Source organism: Rhinatrema bivittatum, chromosome 9 (genome assembly GCF_901001135.1).
Source record: "Rhinatrema bivittatum chromosome 9, aRhiBiv1.1, whole genome shotgun sequence".
NCBI lineage: Eukaryota > Metazoa > Chordata > Amphibia > Gymnophiona > Rhinatrematidae > Rhinatrema > Rhinatrema bivittatum.
In genome coordinates, this window is record NC_042623.1 from 160,463,094 (window position 1) to 160,486,806 (window position 23,713).

The 23,713-nt window shown below is 43.6% G+C and overlaps 1 protein-coding gene across 1 annotated transcript in view; it reads right to left on the reverse strand.

Moving 5' to 3' along the window:
- The window catches only part of LOC115098908 (ephrin type-B receptor 1), a 639,343-nt gene that overhangs the window by 143,869 nt on the left and 471,761 nt on the right, over nucleotides 1–23,713 (reverse strand). Inside the window, exon 5 of the mRNA XM_029616009.1 lies at nucleotides 10,825–11,160. Within this exon, the coding sequence (XP_029471869.1) occupies nucleotides 10,825–11,160 (336 nt within the window). The remainder of the gene's footprint in view (nucleotides 1–10,824; nucleotides 11,161–23,713) is intronic.

The window sequence follows — 23,713 nt, forward strand, 5'->3', positions numbered from 1 at the left end:
CGTAAATCCAGGAGGATTTAGAGCGTAGGGGGGGTTTACGCGCGCCGGGCCTATTTTCAAAAGACCCGGTGGCGTGCGTAAAGCCCCGGGACACGGGTAAGTCCTGGGGCTTGAAAAACTGGGCGGTCCGGGGGCGGTCAGAGGCCTCTGCAAGGCCGCTGGGCTGGGGGATCGTGCGCCGGCAGTTGGCTGGTGCGCGCAGGTTTCGCCTGCCTCTGGCAGGCGGCACTTGTGAGATAAAGGTACGGGGGGGTTTCGGGCTGGGGGGCAGGACAGGTAGGGGAAGGTTGGGGGGGGGGGAGGAAGAAAAGTTCCTTCCGAGGCCACTCCGATTTCTGAGCGGCCTCGGAGGGAACGGGGAAAGCCAGCTGGACTCCCCGAGGGCTCAGCGCGGGCAAGGTGTACTAGTGAGCACCCCCTTGCGCGCGCCGACCCCTGATTTTAAAACATGCGCGCGGCTGCGTGCACATGTTATAAAATCGAGCATATATTTGTGCACGCCGGGTTGTACGCACAAAGTTACGCCTCGCGCATACCTTTTAAAATCTGCCCCTATGTGTGTAATTTTATCCGGATAAGTCTGCTGCTGAATATGCAGGGATAACGTTACGTACAGCTCTACCTAAATAACTTGAGGACAGGTATTTTTCCGGCCAGTGTGCGCTGAATATCTGTGCACACCAGCTAAGGTTTGGCGGTGCCCTGAGAATGCCTCCAGCCCCACCCTTTTTTCATGTGCCTAAATTCTCTATGGGCAACTATTTTACCCACACAAAAACTTTCCCTGCTCGCGGGAGGGGAGTACATATAAAACCCAAAGATTTGTCCAGCTAACTCTCATTAGGCAGGCAAATATTTTGATTATGGGCCTCTGTATAATTGCTCAGCTGCAGAAACAGTTACCCATGTGTGTGTTTCCTCTTAGCCAAAAGGCTAGTTCACAGTCAGAGAGGATCACCTCTTGTGCCTTGCCTGCACAGTCACCATAGTGTTACACCTTTCGCAAAAAGTGCACAAATCTGTTATTTCTGCTCTTGAATGGCCAATGACCATGGGTCATGATTTAGTCTTAAAATCAGCAACCAAATCTTTTTTTTTTTTTCCTCTGACCACTGTGAAAAATTATTTCACTCAATTGCATCGCCTCACATTTATTAATAAAATCACTTTGTCAGTTCCCAGACTGATCTCGCTTGTGACCATGGACATGAATTCATTATCCACTCATACCCTCAGGATAACTTATTACATGTAATCAGAGACTTTGAAGAGGAAACCAGGCCCAAGAAATCCATTATAGACTTATTGTAAAGGGTCACTGTCGTGCATGCTAAAAAGATGTTGTGCAGAACTGAGCCAGTTCTGCCCATTTCTGGCAGGAATCTGCATCAGGCAGACACGTTTGCATGGTAAAGCTTTTGAAATGAAACCTTAACTAAAGTGCCTTCAACACTAAATCCAGTTCTAGGTTATGGGAGAATTGGTCTTTGTGGCCCCTCAACTGCTGAAGAATAATTTCAAATTTATATGCAAATAAGCCAGTTATACCTCTCTCTAATGCAGGCCATGTTGATGCTCAGACATGCACTGGAAGACAATTTCTGGAGACCTTTTGAGCTGAACATCCACATAGGGACTGAAGACCTGCAGCAGATGCTGCCCATAATATTCAAATACTCAAGACAGTGAGTTGTGTCTAGTGGCTTTTCCAGAAGAAATGACTTACAATCAGGAAGTCAGACATCATGCAGCTGCCAGTTTTCCCATCTTGATTTAAGAGGGCTGTAAGGTGCCTAACTCTTCTAAGACAGAAATACCTACTGTACCTAAATGTAACTCACCTTGAGCTACAAATGAAAAAAAAGGCATGAGCTAAATATTAAAGTAAACAAAAAATAAAATAAGTCTGTAAAATTTAGGGCACTCATACAAGCAGATGTACATTAAACTAGTTCATGCCGGGAAAATTGTTAACTGCTTCATTCCTACTGTGTATATTGGTGGTATTGATTTTAGATTACCCATTTACTGCTACAGAAAGCTGTCTGCTTCATTGTAGGGTAAGGAATTTGGCCTCTTTGTATAAAGATGGGCTAGGGATAAGACAACCTTACTTCTTCTCTTACATTTATTCAGTCACTCCTCGCACACATGCATACTTGCTGGCTACATCCCTTTAGCAAGCATGCAAAGCCTTTTATACATTTATTTATTTGTTTATTAAAAGCTCACTTTCATCTTATCAGAAACACAGCATATATAAGTAGAACTAGAGATCTCCATGCCTATAAAGAATTCACAACACAATAAAGTATTAGCATACTGCTCAGGTACATTAACAAACAGGATTCAATCATACGGTCTGCCCACACTAAACAGCACAAATGTCATCAGGCGTTTAAACTAGAGGACGGAAGTGGGAGATGGAAGCCAAGAGATTTGGAAATGTTAACCCCCAACAAGCATATGAAGTGGGAGGTGAAAATAAATAAATCAGTTCAATAGCCCACATATAAGCAAAAGGGGCAGAAAATAAATCCAAAAGGAACAGCAAGCCAAGTAAGAACAGATGGAAAGCTATGAGCACAAATACTCGAAGTCTGAGCAATAAAGTTCCAGTTCTGCAGGACCTAATGGTAGAGGCGGGCTTGGATATTGCTGCTCTTAACAGAGACGTGGTTCATCGAATCTCATGAATGGCATATGGCCATACCTGTTGAGGAAAGACAGGAATGAGAGACCAGGGGGAGGAGTAGCAAAGCAATGTGACAAGACAGCAATTGAGGACTGAATAGAGAAAGGAAAAAGGAGGTGACAATACCCCTCTACAGGTTGTTGGGGAGGCTTCACCTAGAGTATTGTTTTCAGTTCTAGATACCATATCTCACAAAGGATAAAGAGAAGATAGGAGTGGGCCAGAGAAATGCAACCAAAATGTTTTAGAGTGTGCACCAAAAGACATATGAGACTGGAAGACCTAAATATTAGGGATGTGAATCGTTTTAGGACGATTAAAATTATCGTCCGATAATTTTAATATCGTCTTAAACCGTTATGGAACACAATACAATAGAGATTCTAATGATTTATCGTTATAAATCGTTAGAATCGTGAGCCGGCACACTAAAACCCCCTAAAACCCACCCCCGACCCTTTAAATTAAATCCCCCACCCTCCCGAACCCCCCCCCCCAAATGACTTAAATAACCTGCGGGTCCAGCGGCGGTCCGGAACGGCAGCGGTCCAGAACGGGCTCCTGCTACTGAATCTTGTTGTCTTCAGCCGGCGCCATTTTCCAAAATGGCGCCGAAAAATGGCGGCGGCCATAGACGAACACGATTGGACGGCAGGAGGTCCTTCCGGACCCCCGCTGGACTTTTGGCAAGTCTTGTGGGGGTCAGGAGGCCCCCCCCAAGCTGGCCAAAAGTTCCTGGAGGTCCAGCGGGGGTCAGGGAGCGATTTCCCGCCGCGAATCGTTTTCGTACGGAAAATGGCGCCGGCAGGAGATCGACTGCAGGAGGTCGTTCAGCGAGGGTTCCGGCGCCTCGCTGAACGACCTCCTGCAGTCGATCTCCTGCCGGCGCCATTTTCCGTACGAAAACGATTCGCGGCGGGAAATCGCTCCCTGACCCCCGCTGGACCTCCAGGAACTTTTGGCCAGCTTGGGGGGGGGCCTCCTGACCCCCACAAGACTTGCCAAAAGTCCAGCGGGGGTCCGGAAGGACCTCCTGCCGTCCAATCGTGTTCGTCTATGGCCGCCGCCATTTTTCGGCGCCATTTTGGAAAATGGCGCCGGCCGAAGACAACAAGATTCAGTAGCAGGAGCCCGTTCCGGACCGCCGCTGGACCCGCAGGTTATTTAAGTCATTTGGGGGGGGGTTCGGGAGGGTGGGGGATTTAATTTAAAGGGTCGGGGGTGGGTTTTAGGGGGTTTTAATGTGCCGGTTTTGCGATTTTACGTTTTTTCGATTTTTTACGATTTTTCACGATTTTTCACGATATTTTACCCCCCCAAACGGCAACAATACGATTCCCTCCCCCTCCCAGCCGAAATCGATCGTTAAGACGATCGAGGACACGATTCACATCTCTACTAAATATGTATGCACTGGAATAAAGGAGAGACAGGGGAGATAAGATACAGACATTTAAATACCTGAAAGGTTTTAATAATGAGCAGGACTCAAAACTGCTTCCAATGGAAAAGAAACTGTAGAAACGGGCGTCATGATATGAAACTCCAAGGGGGCAGCTAGGGGGCATACTGGGCCCATCATTGACACCAATGAGCTTTTTAAAGGTAGGGAGGGTCAGAGGGGTCAGGGTTGGGAGCCACTAGGTAATCAGGGTGATATTTGGGGGTTGGGGGTTGCCCTATTCCCTACCTGGGTTACCTATTATTGGAAAGTTATTTGGGGGCCAGATATTGGGGGTAGGGGGTTTAGATAAAGGGGGGTGTTTTGACTGGGGGTTATTTGAAATCAGGGGGGTGAGGCATCATCACACGGTGCCCTTTATCTTTGTTTAAACTTTTTATTGTGAGGCCGCCTCGAATGGTGGCCCCGGGGTGGGTAGAGAGTCTATTAAGACACCTGGTAGCATTTTTTTTACTATTTTGTGGAGGAGTTTTACGTTGGGCAGCATGGCCCTCTAATTCTAGTGCAGATGCATCAGGATCCATGTTAGGGTCCATGTGCTTCTGTGCTAAAATAATGTTTTCAGAAAAGGTGTAGATAAAATAGTGTGCCTGAAAAATGTCTTATTATTATTTTATTTACATACAATTTTCTATGCATTAACTGCTTTACAAATGCATGCTAAGCCGCTAATTGTAATAGGAACAGGATTTTTTCAAAAAATGAGCAATATTGCAAACATCACACGATATTGATGCAATATGGCTATATTGCACGCCACATGCTGTTTAACCCCTATCGCGGCTTGATAAATTCCCCCCTTTGATTGCAAGCCCTCTGGGGATACCCTGCATTACCTGAATGTAATTCGCTTGGAAGTGCCTGATAGGTGGAATATAAATCACATAAAAAAATAAATGTGTATAAAAATATGAGATATCTTGTTTTCATGAATTTTTGCATAAATGTGAGGCTTCCCTAGCTCGAGTATAACATTCTTTTTTCAATTATTATTATTTATTTATTTATTTTCATCTTTTGGCCCTTCAAAGCGGATTATCTTCAGATACATATTTTGCTAATTTTGACCATATTTTTCTTCGCCAGGAGTGAAAGGTTTCAATTTTTATTTTCCTTTATCTCCACTGATTCCTATTGTGTTAGTTCAGGGTGCAAAAGACATTTTAAGCATATCTAAATGATCTAAAAACTTTTGAATTAAAGGTTAGCATGTATGCGAAAGTTGTGTCTATGCACTAAGGCCTGAGTGTGCACACAAAACCGGTCCCTGACGATGTTGGCATGTATGTGCCAAAATTAACACATATGCAGACATAAATGAAGGACTGTCATATGCAAATTAGGCTCTAGCGGGAAATTGTGCGGCATGCTTCACATACTGTTTAGTACGAGCTCCTATAGGATACTAAAATTTAACATCTGCCTTGGTCCAGGTATTGACCTTTTAGTGTACCTGCTTTTTAAAGTGCTCAGCTGAGTGCAAATATTGTTGCTGATATATGAAGGTGATGGACAAGAAATGATGGTGCAGATGTTTACCCACAAACCCTTGAACTATCTTCCTATGATATGATGATGATGATAAGTCATTGCTGTCCTTGATGTGGTTCGTCAGCCCAAAGACTATCGCAGGGGTTCTGAGTCTCTACCCAGAACAGTGGTCTGGGCATTGCGCTGCCATCCCAGGATAAGAAATGGGCCAACTTAACGTAACAGGTGGGTGGGAGGGCATCAGATACCAGCGGGGGGGGGAGGGAATGGCTTGGCAGGGGCAGTAGATAGGTTTACTTTTCATATTGAGTGGGGATGGAAGGGAGAGGGGCGCCAGGCCCGGCACTGCAGTTTACTTTTTATTTAAACCAGATGAAGAGGTTGGGAGAGGGTGGGGGAGGTCTGGGGCAGTGGGTAGATGATACTCGGAGGGGAAGGGTTTGGGCCAGGCTTAATATGCCACATTTGCCATTTAGATGGCTAACTTTTGAGTTAGCCGTCTAAATGGCTTTTTAATCTGGACCTCTATATGCACAGTTTAGCACATATCCACTAATTTGTGTAGCACCCGGGTCTGGATCTGTCAATAGATATACTAGGCTTGAGCCTACGGTGGAAAACTGTGGAGGCAGCAGGCTGACTGAAGATTTTCTGCCATCCTGCTGGGGCGACACTTACTCAGCAGAGTGATTCTTGGTGCCGCCCTTCCTTTCTTGGGCAGAAAGAAGAGAACAGAAGAGGATGCGGCTGGAGCAGATACAGAAGAACTAAGAAGAGCTGCTCTGTCTATTTATTTATTTAAAATCTTTTCTATACCGTCGTTAAGTTATATACCATCACAACGGTTTACATAGAGGCACAAACTGAAATGTTCAGTAAAGAACTGGGTAATATGTGTATAATGGTGGCAAAAGGTTTCGGTAACATCAAAATTCAAAATAAAGACTATTTGAGTGACTTTCATAAATCTTGTCCTTTTAAAGGTGAGCTGTATACTATTAATTAAAATTAGAATTGAGTGCTGGTTGTTGAAGCATTAATGCCAGTTGTGTTTCTCAACTTACTCTCTGTTTGCTTTGCAGAATGCTTGTTTAAAAAGCCAGGTTTTTAAGCTACTTTTGAATAGTTTGTAATTGCTCTGTAATCTTATTTCAATGGGCATATTATTCCAAAGTAATGGTCCTGCCAGGGACAGTGCTCAATCCCTCACTTGTGTAAGTCTTGCCGTTTTTACGGAGGGGACGGTTAGGAGGGCTTTGTTGGCTGATCTGAGATGTCTTTGTGGGACGTGTACACGCAGTGCTGTGTTGAGCCACTCCGTTTTTTCATCGTGAATTAGTTTATGTACTGTACAGAGTGCTTTAAAATTGTACTCTTTGTTCAATAGGCAGCCAATGTAATTCTGCTAGTGTTTCAGTAATGCGATCTCTTTTTTTTTTTCCCCTGTGAGTATTCGTGCAGCAGAGTTTTGTAATATTTGGAGAGGTCTTATGGTTGTGTATGGTAGACCTAAGAAGAGGGCATTACAGTAGTCAGTGCCTGCAAATATCAGTGCCTGTAGGACTGTTCGGAAATTTGACAGTGTTAATAACGGTTTTAGTTTTCTGAGGACCATTAGTTTAGCGTAGCCTTCTCTTACTTTCAGTGATATGTGTTGTTTAAGATGAATTTCTGTGTCGATTGTTACACCAAGGTTCCTCACCTTCTCGACTAATTCTACTTTTTGATTGTTCTTCAGTATAGTTGGGGTTTGAATGATATCAATGTTTTTCCGTTCCAGGTGTATGAATTCAGTTTTATCAATGTTTATGACTAGTTCCATTTGGTTTAGTAGCCTAATCAAGCCCCTCCCCTCCTGTCATTCAGGGACAAGAGGGGAGGGGGCAAAGGGGGATTTGAGGGAGGTGGGACTGCATCTAAAGTACTGTGTGCAATTCTGGTTTGCGCATCTCAAAAAAGATATAGCAGAACTGGAAAAGATTCAGAGAAGGACAATCAAAATGATAAAAGAAATTGAACAGTGGCTCTTTGAGGAAAGTTTAAAGAGGTTAAGACTTTTCAACTTGGAGAAGAGATGCTTAGAGGGTCTATAACTGAGGTCTATAAAATTATGACTGATGTGAAACAGGCAAATTTGAATTAGTAGTTTACTCTTTCAAAAAATTAAAAGACTAGGGGACGCTCTATGAAGTTACTAAGTAGCATGCTGAAAACACATTGGAGAAAATACTTTTTCATTCAAAACCCAATTAAGCTCTGGAGTTCATTGCTGGAGGATGTGGTAAAGGCAGTTAACATAGCTGGATTTTAAAAAGTTTCAAAAAATTCCTGGAGGAATTCCTGGAGATTTGAAGAAAGCCACTGTTTATCCATGGGTGTAAGCAACATGGAATCTACTATTTGGGATCCTACCAGGTATTTGTAACCTGGATTGGCTACTACTGGAAACAGGATATTGGGCTTGATGGAACCTTGGTCTTACCCAATATGGTAGGTTAGGAGGGTCTGAGTGGGGAATCATTGAGAGGTGAGGAAAGAGGCTTGGAGAATGGATGAGATCATCTGGGAGTTGTGTGCTTGTGTGTAAGACAGTGAGAGGAATATGGGAAGGGGACAGTATTTGTGTGTGCGAGAGAGAAGAAATTCATGATTAAGCATAGAGATCCTATACTTTTTGGGTTAGTGTGCATGTGTACTGAGGCTATTTTTTTATCATGCACACTAAAAAATATATATATAAGAACATAAAAATTGCCATACTGGGTCAGATCGAGGTTCCATCAAGCACAGGGACAAATATTGGCTTTCCCCCAAGTCTACCTGGATAAAAACAGTTTAAAGGCTTTGCCTCCAAGAACTTGCCAAACCTTTTTTAAACCTTGCAATGCTAACTGCCTTTACCATATCCTTTGGCAATGAATTCCAGAGTTTAATTGTGCATTGAGTAAAAAAATATTTTCTCCAATTTGTTTTAAATATGCTACTTACTAACTTCATGGAGTGTCCCCTAGTCTAGTATTTTTTGAAAGACTAAAAAACTGAATCACATTTACCCTTTCTACTTCACTTATGATTTTATATTATATCCCCCTCAGCCATCTCTTCTCCAAACTGAACAACCCTAACTTCTTTTAGCCTTTCCTCATAGGGGAGTCTTCCTATCCCCTTTTTCATTCTGGTTGCCCTTTTCTAGTGCAACTATATCTTTTCTTGAGATGCAATGACCAGAATTGCACATAGGTGAGATATACTCAAGGTGCAGTCTCACCATGGAGCGATACAGAGGCATTATGACATTCTCTGTTTTATTCACCATTCCCTTCCTAATAATTCCAAACATTGTTTACTTTTTTGACTGCCACCAAGAGTTTCAAAGTATTGTCCTTGACGATGCCTACATCCTTTTCCTGAGTGGTAACTCATGAACCTAACATTGTCTAACTACAGTTTGGATTACATTTCCCTATGTGCATCCCTTTGCACTTGTCCACATTAAATTTCATTTGCCATTTCATGCCCAGACTCCAAGTTTTGCAAGGTCCTCCTGCAATTTATCACAATCCTCTTGCGTTTTAACAACTCTGAATAATTATGTGTCATCTGAAAATTTGATTACCTCACTCATTGTTCCCTTTTCCAGATCATTTATAAACACATTTAAAATCACTAGTCCCAGAACAGATCCTAGGGGCTCGCCACTGTTTACCTTCCTCCAGTAAGAAAACTGACCATTAAGTCCCACTCTCTGTTTTCTAATCTTTTAACCAATTCACAATAGGACATTGCCTCCTATCTCATGACTTTTTTATTGTCTCAGGAGTATCTCATGTAATGCATCACAGAGCGAGAGACTTATATAGAGGCAATATGACATGCTATATATATATATATATATATATATATATATACACACACACCACTGTAAGAGGGGACACTATTAACTCAAGGTGGGGTTGGGGGTGGGGGGCATGATTTTACATACACAGACAAATTAACTGCAAATTTGATATGACTGATGACGTTCTATCATTTGAATAAATGAAAGGTACCAACACAGAAAAAAGGTGTAGTAATTTCTGACATTAAATCCTGCTTTAGTGAGTGTTACTCTACCGCATTCTGCGCTAGCAGACCTTCATTTCCATTAACTCCTCCCCAACTCCTACAATTTGCATACTAAATATAAAGGGGTAGATTTTCAAAGGGGTACGCGCATAACCCCCGAAAACCTACCCCAAACCCCCAACTGTGCGCGCCGAGCCTATTTTGCATAGGCTTGGTGGCGCGCGCAAGCCCCGGGATGTGCGTAAGTCCCGGGGCTTGCATGGAGGGGCGTGTTGGGGGGGGAGGCGTGTCGGGGGCATGTCGCAAGTGACGCAGCGTTTCAGGGGCGTGTCGCGAGTGATGCGGCGTTTCGGGGACAGCACCGTGGGCGTGGTTTTGGCCTGGGGGCGTTCCGGGGTGTGGCCACGGCCTCCAGACTAGCCCCCGGACCGGAACATGGAGCGCGGCAGCCGGCCCGGCGCACGCAAAGTTACGCCTGCTTCCAGCAGGCGTAACTTTGCCGACAAAGGTAGGGGAAGGGAACGGAGGCAGGCTGCGCAGCTCGGCACGCGCAGGCTGCCGATTTTGGGCAGCCTTGCGCGCACCGACCCCAGATTTTAATGGATGCGCGTATCTATTAAAATCCCGCGTACTCTTGTTCGCACCTGGTGCGCGAACAAAAGTTCGCGTGTGCGCAGATTTATAAAATCTGCCCCAGCATTTGCATACTAACTTGTTTTGCGATATTTATCGCACAAGTTAGGGCCCTAACACATTTTGATGAATGACCCAGTTAGCTTCCTCCACTCACTTCCTAACATTGCAGATATCAAGAGAGCACCTCTACATATCAAGAAAGGAACAAGGAGGATCATGTATATCATAAAGTAGTTGATTATGTATTACACAACTCGGAGCAAAGCAGGCATAAAAATCCCATGTATAGAGAGTTAAATGTTTATTCCAAAGTACACAGGGCCTCTGGACCATACTGAACTCAGGATAGGATTAATTTTATTCACTGTCGAAATGTTCCTAAATCAAGAGTCTGACCAAATTAAACCCTGTATATTTATGCACTAATAGAAAAGAAATAATAAAGAAGGATACATATCTATTTTCAAGAACTCACCGGCCTGATTGGTAGTGATATTCACAGAAACATGCTGTGGGGAGAAGGGGCTTTTGTTGGAGACTCCGTTGACTGACTGGATCTCGAACGTGTAGGGTGTATGAGCCATGAGGCTACTGATGGAAACCCTGGTCTCAGTCAGACCCATTTGTCGTGGCACGAACTCCACATTGTCGTCACAGCGGGAGCAGCTACGGCGGTCTGCTCGACATTTCTTGCAGATGATATTGTAAGTGACGTCCTCACGTCCTCCTGTCTCTCGAGGCGGGTGCCACTCCAGAATGATGGAAGTTTCATTGACAATGGAGATAACGTTTCGGGGACCAGATGGGACACCTGTACAAAAATATTTAAAAGCACATCCAATTAATCTCCTAGAAAGTTAAAAAATGTGAACCTTTAACCTCCTTCAATTTCCGTTTTGTTTTTTTTTTACAATTGCTTTCAGAATATTATTTTTTTATATTCACCCGTAATCTAAATGAATCATCACCCAATCATTGTTTTTATTAGTTGCTAAACAGAAACATCAAAGAAATACAAAATTTGCATCATTGCTATCCTAAGTAAATTTAGTTGCTTGATGAAGGCAGTCTTGTTGAATATAAAATCAAATTCAAGAATCTGAAAATGTGAGGAAGAATAAGACCATAGGGTTTAAATCTTGATTTGAGATTAAATAGTGTATATGTTGGATGGCTAGAGATTTTCTTGTTAAAGAACAATCTAAGGGCCTAACTTAGTGAGACGTTTCCCCTATTTTGTGTTTATGCAAAATAGGCATAAGGGGGTCCCAGATTTGCCCCACTAAACACTGAATGTGAGTGATGTCAGAGTAGGCATGTTAGGTGGTTGGCACTCCCTGACAGGAGGTTACCAGCATTTTAACAAAACTCCTATGCCCACAAGAGTATAGGAGGAGTTAGCTGGAGATGCCTCTTTCCACAGAAAGGTGCTGGTGGTCGTGGGGTGGGGTGCCTCTCTCAACAGACAGGTACTGAAGGAGTATCCTGTCTTGGGAGGCTGGGCCCAAGCCTTTATTGTCTGCTAGGGAGTCCAAAAGGGATTCCTGGTTTCCTCGAAGATCATTTCAGAGGGATTTCTTTAGCTGGGAAAAGAGTGAATTCCAGAGTCTTTTTGTGAAAACACAGAGGTAGTCTCAGGGAAGAGAGTAAGTCCCTACTTCTCATCTGTCCAGGGAGAGTACTCTGAAGTTAGTGAAGTCCACTGAAGACTGCCACCCTTGGAACATCTGTTTCACAGCTGCTGTCTGTTTTAGATGTTCCTGATTTACTCAGAGGAAATTCCAAACTAATATTGAACTAAAGACAGAACTTCATGCAGAGAAGTAGGTACCAGGGGAAATCCAATGAAGGGGAAGGTGCCTGTCTCAGAAGTTTACCTATCAGGTGAGCTACTATGTGAGAGACTGAGTTTATTTCATGTGCTTCTGAACATTATGGGGTGAATTTTCAAAACGTTATGCACATAAAAATTAGCATTACCTGTGTTAAGTAGCCTCTACGCGCATATTCCGTATTTTATGAAAGTAAAAAATATGTGCATACTTTCACTTTCATGCTCAAATATATGAGAGTAAAAAAGGAATAGTCTAGGGGCATTCAGGGGGCAGGGCCAAAACTTAAACACATAAGTTGCTTTTTTAGAAGACATGAGCATACATTTGCCAACTTACATATTTTTACACCTGCCAATTATCTGGCATAAGTGATATTAAACATGTTTATTGTGTAGTATTGACTGGGTGAGAGGTCTGGGTGAACTGGGAGGGAGCTCAGGAAGGTCTCAATGACTTGGAGAAGGACTGGGTGAACTGGTGAACTGATGGTAAACTGGTTAATTTTATTTACTTGTGCATGTTTTAAAATTGGCCTGCTTACACTCATAAATAGGGACTTACGCAAGTAAGTCTTACTGTACTTGCATGTATAAAATATATGCATGAATATTTCCATAATAGAAAAAGTATGCACATTCAACCCATTGATATATGTGGTTCCAATGCATTGCATGTATTTGCGCATAAGCCTACATATGTGCATATGATGAGGTATTCGCATTTTTTAAAATTGTGTATATCATACATGCATGTTATAAAATACTTGCAGAGAAATACTGTATTATTGGGTGCACTAAGTCTCAGTGTACTAACTGTGGATTTTATTTGCCTGCAATCAGTGACAGTACAGAACTTTATATTTGGACATCTATTACGTGGTTTGTGGTGCTTTTTACATTTTTTACTGGACCAGTTTACAGAAGAACTCCAGGAGAGAAGATAAATCTCTAAGGGCCTTCCCAATGATCCTTTACTGGTATATGTCCTGACAACGCCAGTGAGTCCCTGTGCCCAGCCAGAAGTCAGAGCAGGGGGCTACATAAGCTTAGTAAAGCAGGCCCTAAGTAGTAACTTTCTAAAAAACGTAATAGATTGACCTTGAAGTTAAATATACTATATTTGGGATTTAGAAACCAAGGCAAATCTTTGCTCATCACTTCTATTTGATGGTCAGTCAATATAGCAATCTCATACAAATTGACTACTGGGTAACAAATGATCTGGTTATCTGAGTGCTGGCACTTGTGAAAGACTTTTATCTCATCTGACCCCTATGTCTGCCTCTTCTCTGATAACTTTGATTTGTCCTTCTTCACAAAAAAAGGGTGAATGCTGTGATCTGTCCTGGAAAACATGTTGCTCAACAGTATGCTCTTCAAACAGGCTGTGAAGCACAGCTGAAGTGCGCCAGGTTTTATGTTTGTTTAAATTGCTTTGCAATATGTATTGACAATTGATTAACATCCCCCACAGTATCTATAGATTGTGTTAAATGACTGGCTTTTCATATATTGCCCTACCATTTTGTTTCATTTTCTAGAAAAATGTATAATGCTATGAATATCGAGAACTATATCTTAGCAAGTCCTTTAGGAACATTAGAAGTGCCGTGCTGGAACAGACCAATGGTCCACTGAGCCCAGTATCCTGTCTCTGAAAAGTAGCCAGTTTGGGCCATTAGCAAAACCCAATAGATTCTGATTAGCAAGTTCATTCCCCAATGCTCACTTGCAGAACTATGAAGTGGAGATATCCAGTTAAATCTTGCTAATAATTAGTGATGGACTTGTCCTCCAGAAACTTGTCCAAATCTTTTTTTTCAGTTCAGCTCTACTACTAGCCTTGATTACATTCTCTGGCAACAAATGTCCTAGCTTAGTTGTTCATTGACTGAAAAAAATACCTTTTTAAATTTGATTTAAATCTGCTACTAGGTAGTTTGATAGAATGTCCTTTAGTGCTAATATTGTTTGCTAGAACAATCAACTATTTCCTGTAAACTTGCTCTATACCACGCGTGATTTTATAAACCTCTATCATGTCCCTTCTCGGTCCTTCTACAATCTGAAAAGTAGGCAAGGACATAGGCAACGTTTTTTTGGTTTTGTTCATGAATTCATTTTGTAGGTCACTTCCATATGTTTGGTTCATTTCAAATGAAAAACTAATTTTGTTTGTTTTTATTTGTTCATTTGTCTACCATTGAAATCAAGGGGGGGGGGGGGGTGAAGAACTGCAGCTTATTTTGGGCTCCATAATTGGGGTTTTCTCATCAATTCTAACGGAATGTCTGGGAAGACATCATCAGAAGGCGGTAAGAACGTCAAGGCACTAAAAGTGGCAGGAAGAGCCGATAGCAAAGGGGTACCAGCAATTGCATTAATACAGGTAACCGACTGACAAAGAGCAGCAGTTACTACCCTAAAGAATACAAAACTGGAGAACATAAAATAAAAATAAACTTGCTGGGCAAACTGAATTGAGCACTTGGGTCTTTTTCTGCCATCCCGTACTATGTTACTGTGTGTTACAACCAGAAAAGAGATGGAATAAGAGGAAAAACTTGTATTTTTTTCTTTTTTTATATATTTTATTTTGGGGACGATACACCCCAGTATAACCAAGAAAGAAATAGGGTGGAAGAACTAGACTGGGATCCAAGTAGCAAACAACAAGGAAGCATCAAAAAACCCTGTAGTGTAGCATCAAGGGCATGGTAACTAGGCAGAGTGGCAGCGAGACCCCCAAATGTAGTATAAGGGGTATAGCAGCAAGGCAGAGTAGCTTTAATGACACCTAATGTGTAAAGTCCGGAGTATGGCAGCAAGGCTGAGTCGTAGTAAGACCCCCAAGGTGTATCATCAGGAGCAAGTCCTCCATCCTGTCTACTTGCCCTCTTCTCCCGCCTTGGCTCTATCCTGGCTACTTCCTCACTCAGGAAGTTCTTGATTGCTATACTTACTGGTCTCACTGCAGAACTTTTCAATGGGCCAAAGAAACTGAATGGAAAACATACACAAATGAAACAAAGTTTTGTGTAATTCATGGGCACCTTCCATTCGTTGTGGGGATCCATGAATGAAACAAAAATGGTCTCATTTGTTGCATTTTTACGCATTTGTTTCAATGAATACACATTCCTACCGAAGAGTTCTAACCTCTTCTCCTAAGGGAGCCATTCCATCCCCTTTACCGTTTTTGTAGCTCTTTTTTGCACTTTTTCTAGTACTGCTATATCTTTTTTGAGATATGGCAACAAGACCTGCATATTATACTCCATGTGTGGTTGCACCATGGATTGATAAGGAGGCACATATTATATATTTAGTACCTAGAATCAGCTTCACTACCTTGGTGACTTCATCATGTCAGTCTGGTCACTGTCAGTTAAGTAAGCAAACATTACATTGCCAAATATACTGTAAAGGTCAATCGTTTTTAATGAAACTTTGTAGTCAAGCTGTCTGTCCAAGAAAGTAGCTAGGGAGCCTTTGCTAGCTACAGCCCTGAGCACATTACACTGAACAATAGCACTAACCTTGTTAGGAGGTGACCCCCTAACCCATGTATGATCAACCTGCACAGCCAATTTATTACACTGATCATGCCTGTAGCAGAAAATGTGTTTGAATTAGTGGTTTCTCTTTTTGTGGGTCAGGATCCAAAAATGGTCCCAGAAGCCCATTAGGTGAAATGTAAAAGCGTTAGAGGAAGATTTTAAAAGTCTTGTGCGCACAAAAACAAACGGTCACATATGCGTATAAGTGGGCCGCACGGGAGCTAAGCGCATTTTAAATAGCCGGGAAGGACCCAGAAAAAGTAGGCAGGGCATGGGTGTTCCAGTGCCTATATCTTTGCTTCAGCTCCTCACTAGGCAGAAGAGTCCAGTGGGGGAGAGAGAGAGAAACTCTTTATAAGGCTGAGCCTGACACTCAATATATGGACCATTGTAAGGGGGCACTTTGATTTGAGGGAGGTGGGTAGGGGTTTGGGGGGGGGGGGTTACAGAAACATTCAGAGGTATTCAGTGTAAAATTGACATCATTAAAGAATTTTAGACTTTATAAGTGATGAAAAGGAGTTGATTTGTACACAGAAGACTAGTGTAAAAAAAATGCAGTCATTATTGAGGCATAATTACCTATTTAAATTGATCTTGATGAAGTAAAAGAGTTCAACATCACAGAATAATTTTTAATATTTAATTGGCGTGAAGTAAAGATCTATTTTGTTCAATTTTATTTTCTAAAACTTGCCTACTCGTTTCACTTGACAAACCGATCACAGTAATTGCTGTTATAAACAGTCAGGAGAACTGGTTCCCATTAGCAAGTAGAACAAAAGCCCCCCCCCCCCGAAATGCAACTTTTTGAAATTATAAGTAAATCCATTTCCCAACAGCAATATGACAGCTGGCTCACTGGGATCCACTGGGAAACTATGTTTTCTCGCTCAAAACATTAAAACCAAGTTGAAAATGGGGCTGTGACACATTCCCTTGCAGTTACTATTCACCCTGTAGAGACTATTTTTCAGCTAGAGGTCTCAGAATGATCCGCCATTGGAGTAGTTTGTTTGTTTGGTTAGATTATCCAAATGCAGGGATGTTACTAGCCATGGGAACAGAGGGCTTGTACCCCAGTCTATTGGCCAGTTCCCCGAATCGCATACAGCTGCCCTGTTTAATACTTCAGCCCCTCCCATCCAGGAAGCCTGCAAACTGTTTTCCCTTTCTGCAGAGTCTGCTCCAGAATCACTCCCTCCCCCACTCCAGTCCCCACAGGCAGGGAGGGGGTGAGACTGGAGCAGGCATACAGGCAGGATGTAGGGAGAAACAGGAGGGGAGGGGCTGGACAAAGGAGTAAAAGAATTGTCTGTTTTGCTGTGTTTCCTTTCACTATCCCCTTGTTCCAAAAGGTAAACCCAGTGATTGAGAACAGGAAGGGAGGAGCCAGAGAAGGCACAGCCTCTGATGCCAGGAGCTGGGACAATTGAGCACAGAGTGCGAGGGGAGGAAGGAGGCATCCAACGAGCACAATCTGAGAGCTAAACATAATTGATGGGAAGAGAAAGGAGGTAAATGCTGAAATGGGTGAGCTGAAGAGAGGGTAAATACTGGTGGTGAGAGAGAGGGGCTGAATGTTGGGAGAGGTCAGGAAGAGGTGAATGCTTGGGGGAGCGGTTCAAGAGAGGGGGTTAATGTTGGAAGAGATGAGGAGGATGGGTAGAACAAAGTAGAAGAATGTTGGGGGGAGGTGAAGAAGAACTTGAATGTGGTTTTGTCCTTTATCTCCCCAAAACTGATAAGGCAAACTTGCAGGTCAATGCAGTCTGGATGCGCTAAAAACATGCATCCAAAGTGGGCACATGTTTTTTTAATGTGCGCACAGTCACCTCTCCTGGGTGCCCAATTAATGAGCAAAGGATTTGCCGTGCTAAAAAGGACACGCTACGGATAAAATGTACGTCCCTGAAGCGTTCATGACATTGGGCGCACAGAAGTCGTGGCTGCGAGCGGGTTAGGCAAATGGACGCTCAATTTACGAGCGTCTGTTTTTTTCCTACTGCAGCTATTTTACTGGAACAATACACGCACACAATATACACGGCCTGGAGCGTGCACATTGTGGGTGTATATTGTGCACCCCGAAATTATTTTTTTACATCGTGACTTTTTTTTTTTTTTTTTTTGGCGTGGTGCTGCTTTTTGTGGATTTTTCCATTGCGGGGTAATAGCTAATAGCCTCATCTACATGGCATTTACATGTGATAAGTGCTATTGGCTACACTTTGTTAGGACGCGCATTTTTGTCGCACTGATCCCCTTATTGCATTGGGGGTTATGAACGCGCATCCAAAATGCGTTTCCAACTACTTGATAAGCAGGGTGCTAGGCTGGGCGCACTTTATTGCACCGGTCCGTAGGCCTGTTGAAGGTGATAAGAGAATGCCAGGGATGGGAGAACCGTGTGGGAGGAGGGGATTTCAGGGGCACAAACTTGGGAAGAGGCTGCAAAAGAGCTGGTGGAAATGGGGTACAAGAAAGATCCAGCCCAGGTGGGGAGAAGGGGGGAGGGTCTGTGTGAAAGAAAGCCACAAGGGGTGATGGGGTGAAGAGAGCCAGAGACGGTGTTGGGGGGGAAGGGGGCAGAGGTGTTGATGGGAGGTTGTTTATGAGAAAGCCAGAGATGTGATGGGGGGCGGAAGGGATGGCAGAGGTAGTGAATGGGAGTAGGAAATGTTTGAGAAGGAGAAAGAGGGATAATGGGGGGGGGGGGGAGGGGTTCATTCGTGATAGCGAGAAGGGGTGATGGGAAACATTTATGATACAGAGCCATAGGATATGGGAGGATAGGCAGAGGAGAGTATGCAAGGGGATGAGTAGGGGTAGGAGTTAATCAGAGAGAGGGTGATGGAGGAGAATAAGAGGGGGATAATTGGGGGTAAGGGAGTCAGCGTGGTAATGATGGCATGAGAGATACAAACTGGAGGAGAGGGGAGAATGTGGGAGGGAGAGAAAGCCAGCGTGTGGATGATGGGGGAGTAGGAGTGGGCATGGCTGCTGGATGAGAAGCAGGCCATTGCCAGATAGCAGGAGAGGGAGAGAGCAATCCAGCGAGAGGGAAGATGGAGTCTGAGAGGAGGCAATGGAGGGGAGAGTTGGGGAAGTGAAGATTTGGGACAGGAAGAACTGAAGGGTGAGAGATGAAGGATGGGAGTGAGGGAGGAGGGATGAGATCCATGTCTGAGAAAGTGTGACGTGATCGTGATGTAAGAGAGGGAGATTTAGAGGCAGAGAACAGAGAAATTCATGAAAATTAGATGACAGTAAAAGACAGATGTCAGTGGAGAGGAGGACGTGATGAAGACAAGACAGAGGAAAACAGTAAAATGGAAAGGAGAGCCTGCAAAAGGAAGGCCTCATTTACTAAGCGTGTTTCCCATATAGACACAGAATGGTAGAAAATCAGGCCCGGAGCATGGAGTTTACTGATTGGTACATGACAGGCTCCTGGAGAAAACGGGATTCTCTGCATGCTGCGATGGCTTTTCTTGATCAATGTAAGCATTCTCTAAAAAATGCTGAACCGGAGTTATTGAGACATGTCACATACGTCACTTCGCCAGATGTGAATAAGGACTCTGCTGAGACATCTGGACGTCTCTGACCTGAAAAGTTCATGTACAATATTTTTAAATAATTTAGACCCTGATCCAGTAAAAGTCTTCAGGATCAGACGATTGGCATGCAAATTTCAGCATGAAGTTATTGTGTGTTCTACGTACAATTTATTTGTTGTTATATGGAAAGGGCTGGTGGAGGGTTAAATAATTTTGAGTGAAAAAGGAACAGAACTGGTAGGAGCCCCTTGATAAAAAAAAACAAAATGGCAGTACATTATTGATTGTGTAAGCGCCAACCAGTACAGTGCATCCTCAGTCCTGGCTCACCCACTATGCCTGATTTTTTTTTTTTATTGTCTCTGAATGCCCACCAGAATCTCAGTAGCACTACGGTAGTATCCACTGTTTTACAGGATCATTCTCGGGGAGGGGGGGGGAGAGCAGAGGTGGGACTGATCGTGATTGTTGACTTTAATTATCAAAGTTTCAGGGAGAGGCCTTAATGAACTTGAGGTCCAAGCCCTGTGAGCCCGTGCCCTGAGTCTTTTCAGCACCCAGCCACGCCTCTGCCAAAATGCTTGAAATTGCAACATGTTATGTGATGGGGGAGTGTGGTGCGCGGCGCTGTGGTATCTGTTATAAGAGTGTTACACTGCCATGAGAAACTTTGCACAAGAGAACCACAGCTCTGTCCATCTCGACTTGCAACTCACACAAAGTGAGGCTGACAGCACGGCAGGCACCAGGCACTGCAACTGCCAAGTTATCGGAAAGCAGTCGGGAATCTCAAATTTGCAGATGTTTCAGAAAGTTCTGAGATGGGTTGTTTTGTTTTTTTTTCTCTCAATTTTCAAGAATGATGGAAACAAGCTGGCTCTCTTTCTTTCTCCGCCGTGCAGCGGGCCAGTCCGATAGCTTCGTCCCACCCTGCGTTCGCAAGACCAGCCATGGTGCTTTCTCACGCCTTGTCACATGGATCCATTTCTGCGTATTGGGTGAGAATGAATCCCCCTCCCAGGTGACTCCAACCAAACAGGATGGCATGAAACCCAGGAGACTCCCTTCTGCAAGATTCAGCCTTGCAGGGAAGAAGGGCGGCTGGAGAGCGCTCATTAATCAGAGACAGCTTCTCCAGTCACCTTGCATGCCTGAGATGGAAATTCAAAGTAACCAGACTGAAGCTGTCACCAAATGCCCAGCCCCCTCTTTTAAAACCCGGGGGAAACACAAGAAAAGGAAGATCTGCTTTCCCTTCTCTCCTCACTGCCTCCCCTCCCTCTTATTTTTTTGCTCTTTTTTCCTTAATTATGTTCTAACAGGCACTTTTAAGTGTCTCTCTGATCTGTTGCCACGGTTACTACAGATGAAAGCGTTTTGTTCAAAAGGCTTAAAAATGCTGGCCTTTCCTTTTTTTTTTTTTTTTATTATTAAAAAAAAGAATTCATTTCAATTTATTTATATTTTTCCTCCGGACCCCAATAAATGTACCTCTGGGTGGCTCTTCGGGGGTCTCCGGCACGTGCTGGGGGAGGGAGGGATGCTACCCGCACTCCAACAGCGGGGCTGCAGCACGCATGCACTTAGAAGAAGAGTGGTTCAGCACTTTATCTGTATCGATTCAATAGTGATTTTATAGCGATGATTTCACAGAGAAAGAGAGGGGAAAAAAAGCAAAAAAAAAGAGGCAATCTGCTTGCAAGGAAACTACACCAGGAGGCACAATGTCGTGTGAGCAAAGGGGCTGCTGAACACATCTGTATAGCCAGTGCTTTTCTCTAGCACAGAAAATGTAGGCATCTAGACAGGGGTCCCAGTACTGGAAGAGCAGGGAGTCAGGCAAATGTGGCACCCTCTTGCGGGTCTAGTGGATGTGTCGGTGAAGCGCTGTGTGAGATCAGGTACTGGTACAGCAGGAGAGCTACGTGACGGGCATGCAACTCTGCTCCTTGAGGACTGGAAACCAAAATAGGCAAACGAGCCAAGCTTAGACCACATTTTTGCAAATATTGACTCATGAAAATTCATTGGGAGTATCTTCAGAATCAGGCCCACCTGTGATCCTCTAGGACTGGATGTGTTCACCCTTGAACTTCAGGTTCAGGAGGACACAGCAGTGAGGGGGGGGACGGGGGGGGGGGGGGGACCCATGCTGGTACAGCAGGAGAGCAACGGGTAAGGATGGATTCAGATGCATTAAAATACAACACTGAGAGGGTGAAGCTTGTCCAGTGTCTGTCCACACAATACCCAGCTGCAATAGCCTCTCATGAGCACCAACCAACCGGACTCCCAAAAGTGAAATCAAGATAGAATATACAGCAACATTATAAAAACACGTAGTGTACCCAGCCTGCGCCGAAAGACTGAGAAGAATTAGAAGCCTTTCACATTCTGAAATATAACAGGGATTATTTTCAGACGAGCCTTTCGAAACCCCCGTCTCCCAGTCATTTTAAAGGACTGTAATTACCTGTTTTCAGACGGTTGGTTAATTTTTTTTTTTTTCTGTAGTAAAGCAGATCACTGAATTACATTTCTGTTTTCACTCCTATTATTACTGTTTTTCCACCTTGCCCTTTGTTTTCTCTTACACAGACTCCTCTCCAACATGCAGCGAAAGCTTCCCATTGACTGCCACATCTGGCATCCTCTACTGTTTTGGGTTTTTTTTCCTGGTAAAGCCCTGATGAAAAGCTAAGGCCTGAAGCTAAGGAAAGAAGGAGCGTGGCACAGCCTCCCTTCGCTCATTCCCAACCCTCTCCTGGAAGTACACCTAACCCCCTCGGGCTTTCAGGATACCCGCAATAAATACTGTACGCAAGAAACAGATTGGACACCCAGTGTATGCAAATCTCTCTCATTCATATTGATTGTGTCAGTCCTGAAACCCTGCCTGGCTAGGGGTGCCTCCAGGAGAGGCCTCAAGATCCACATACAAGTCTAATTTCCAGGAAATCCACAATGAATTATGCATCAGAGAAATCTGCATACGCTGCCTCCATTGTATGCAAATCTTTCCATGCATATTCACTGTGGATATCCTGAAAAAAACAAGGCCTGTTTGTGCCTCTTGAGGACTAAAATTGGCCACCTCTGTATCCCATGCCCCCTAGCAGCAGTAGTAGTATTAGGGAACTCAAACAGAACTGAATGGTTCAAAACAAGTATTAATCCAAGATAAGTTTACCCAATCAACTCTTATTTCTATTTCTACTCCCCGACAATGACATTTATGTAGGTCTTTTCTATCTGTCCCTCTGTAATGTAGCGTCCTGTATAGGTTGGTCCCCAGGATTCTCCATGACTATATTCTCGCCCATATAAAGGACACAAAAAAGGTGGCAAAAGTGAAAGGCTGACCAATTGGCAGTATTGTTATAGGCACATGGTTATGTACTTACAGAGCAAGTGTAGCACAGTGACAGTGCAGGCGTCCATAACACTTAAACTAGGATTACCAACAGTCCTATTATTACAACAGATGTCCTATTTTCTTAACAAAAAAATGGCTGTTCAGTTTTAAAAGCGCATGAGACGTATTTTAACCCACATTGTTAGACTGCCTTTGCTATGCCTCTGCTGCCTCATCTACTTCTGCCTGCCTCAGCTTTGCCTCCTATTGCCATGGCTCTCTTTCAAAGCTGCAGGAGCCCCTGTACATGAAAAAACAGTGAAATTTCAGCCAGCCTGGGGACATTCTACAGAAAGCAGAGTTGGGGGTACTCTCCCTCTCTTACAGGCTTTATTCTTTTTGCCAGATTTCCCGATCTTAAGGTGCAAGGCACTGGGATTAGAATATTAATTCAGAAGGCTTGCCTGGTGGGTAAAAGGCTAGTTCTGACTCATAAGGCACCTTCATATCGGTAATGGCGCAATCCATAAGACGATGCAAATGGAAAACAGTATAATCACGTTGTTCCCCCCAGAATAAGAAAAGGTTTCTGTCTTTTGGGGCCCATACATTCAATCATTATGCCCCCATAGATCTCGCAGCCTTATTCTTAACAATTAGTTTTTTATTAATCTTTGATGTGGTGACTCAAGAGTATGCAACCGGAGTCTACTTTAGGGTGGGGGGAGGGAGGGCAAACTTTATTTTTGGGGGGGAGCATAAATTGAAAGATGGTTAATAACACAAAAAATTTCTATTTCTGTAATTGGTTGCTTGGTCGGCTCCAGAAACAAGTGTCGACCAGGCATTTTGTAATTTTATACTGTGCAATAAAATTATGTTAAACTAAAGTCAGGTCTGACCTCGCAAATCAGATCAGCAATCAAGTAAGTTTTTTTTTTTTACTGCTTGAGTATTAATCAAATAAATTTTAAAATAAGAGGTGGTGGAGGACCAGAACAGAGGCCTGGAGTGCCGTAGGACGTGAGAGACAGTGAGGGGGGGGCACAGAG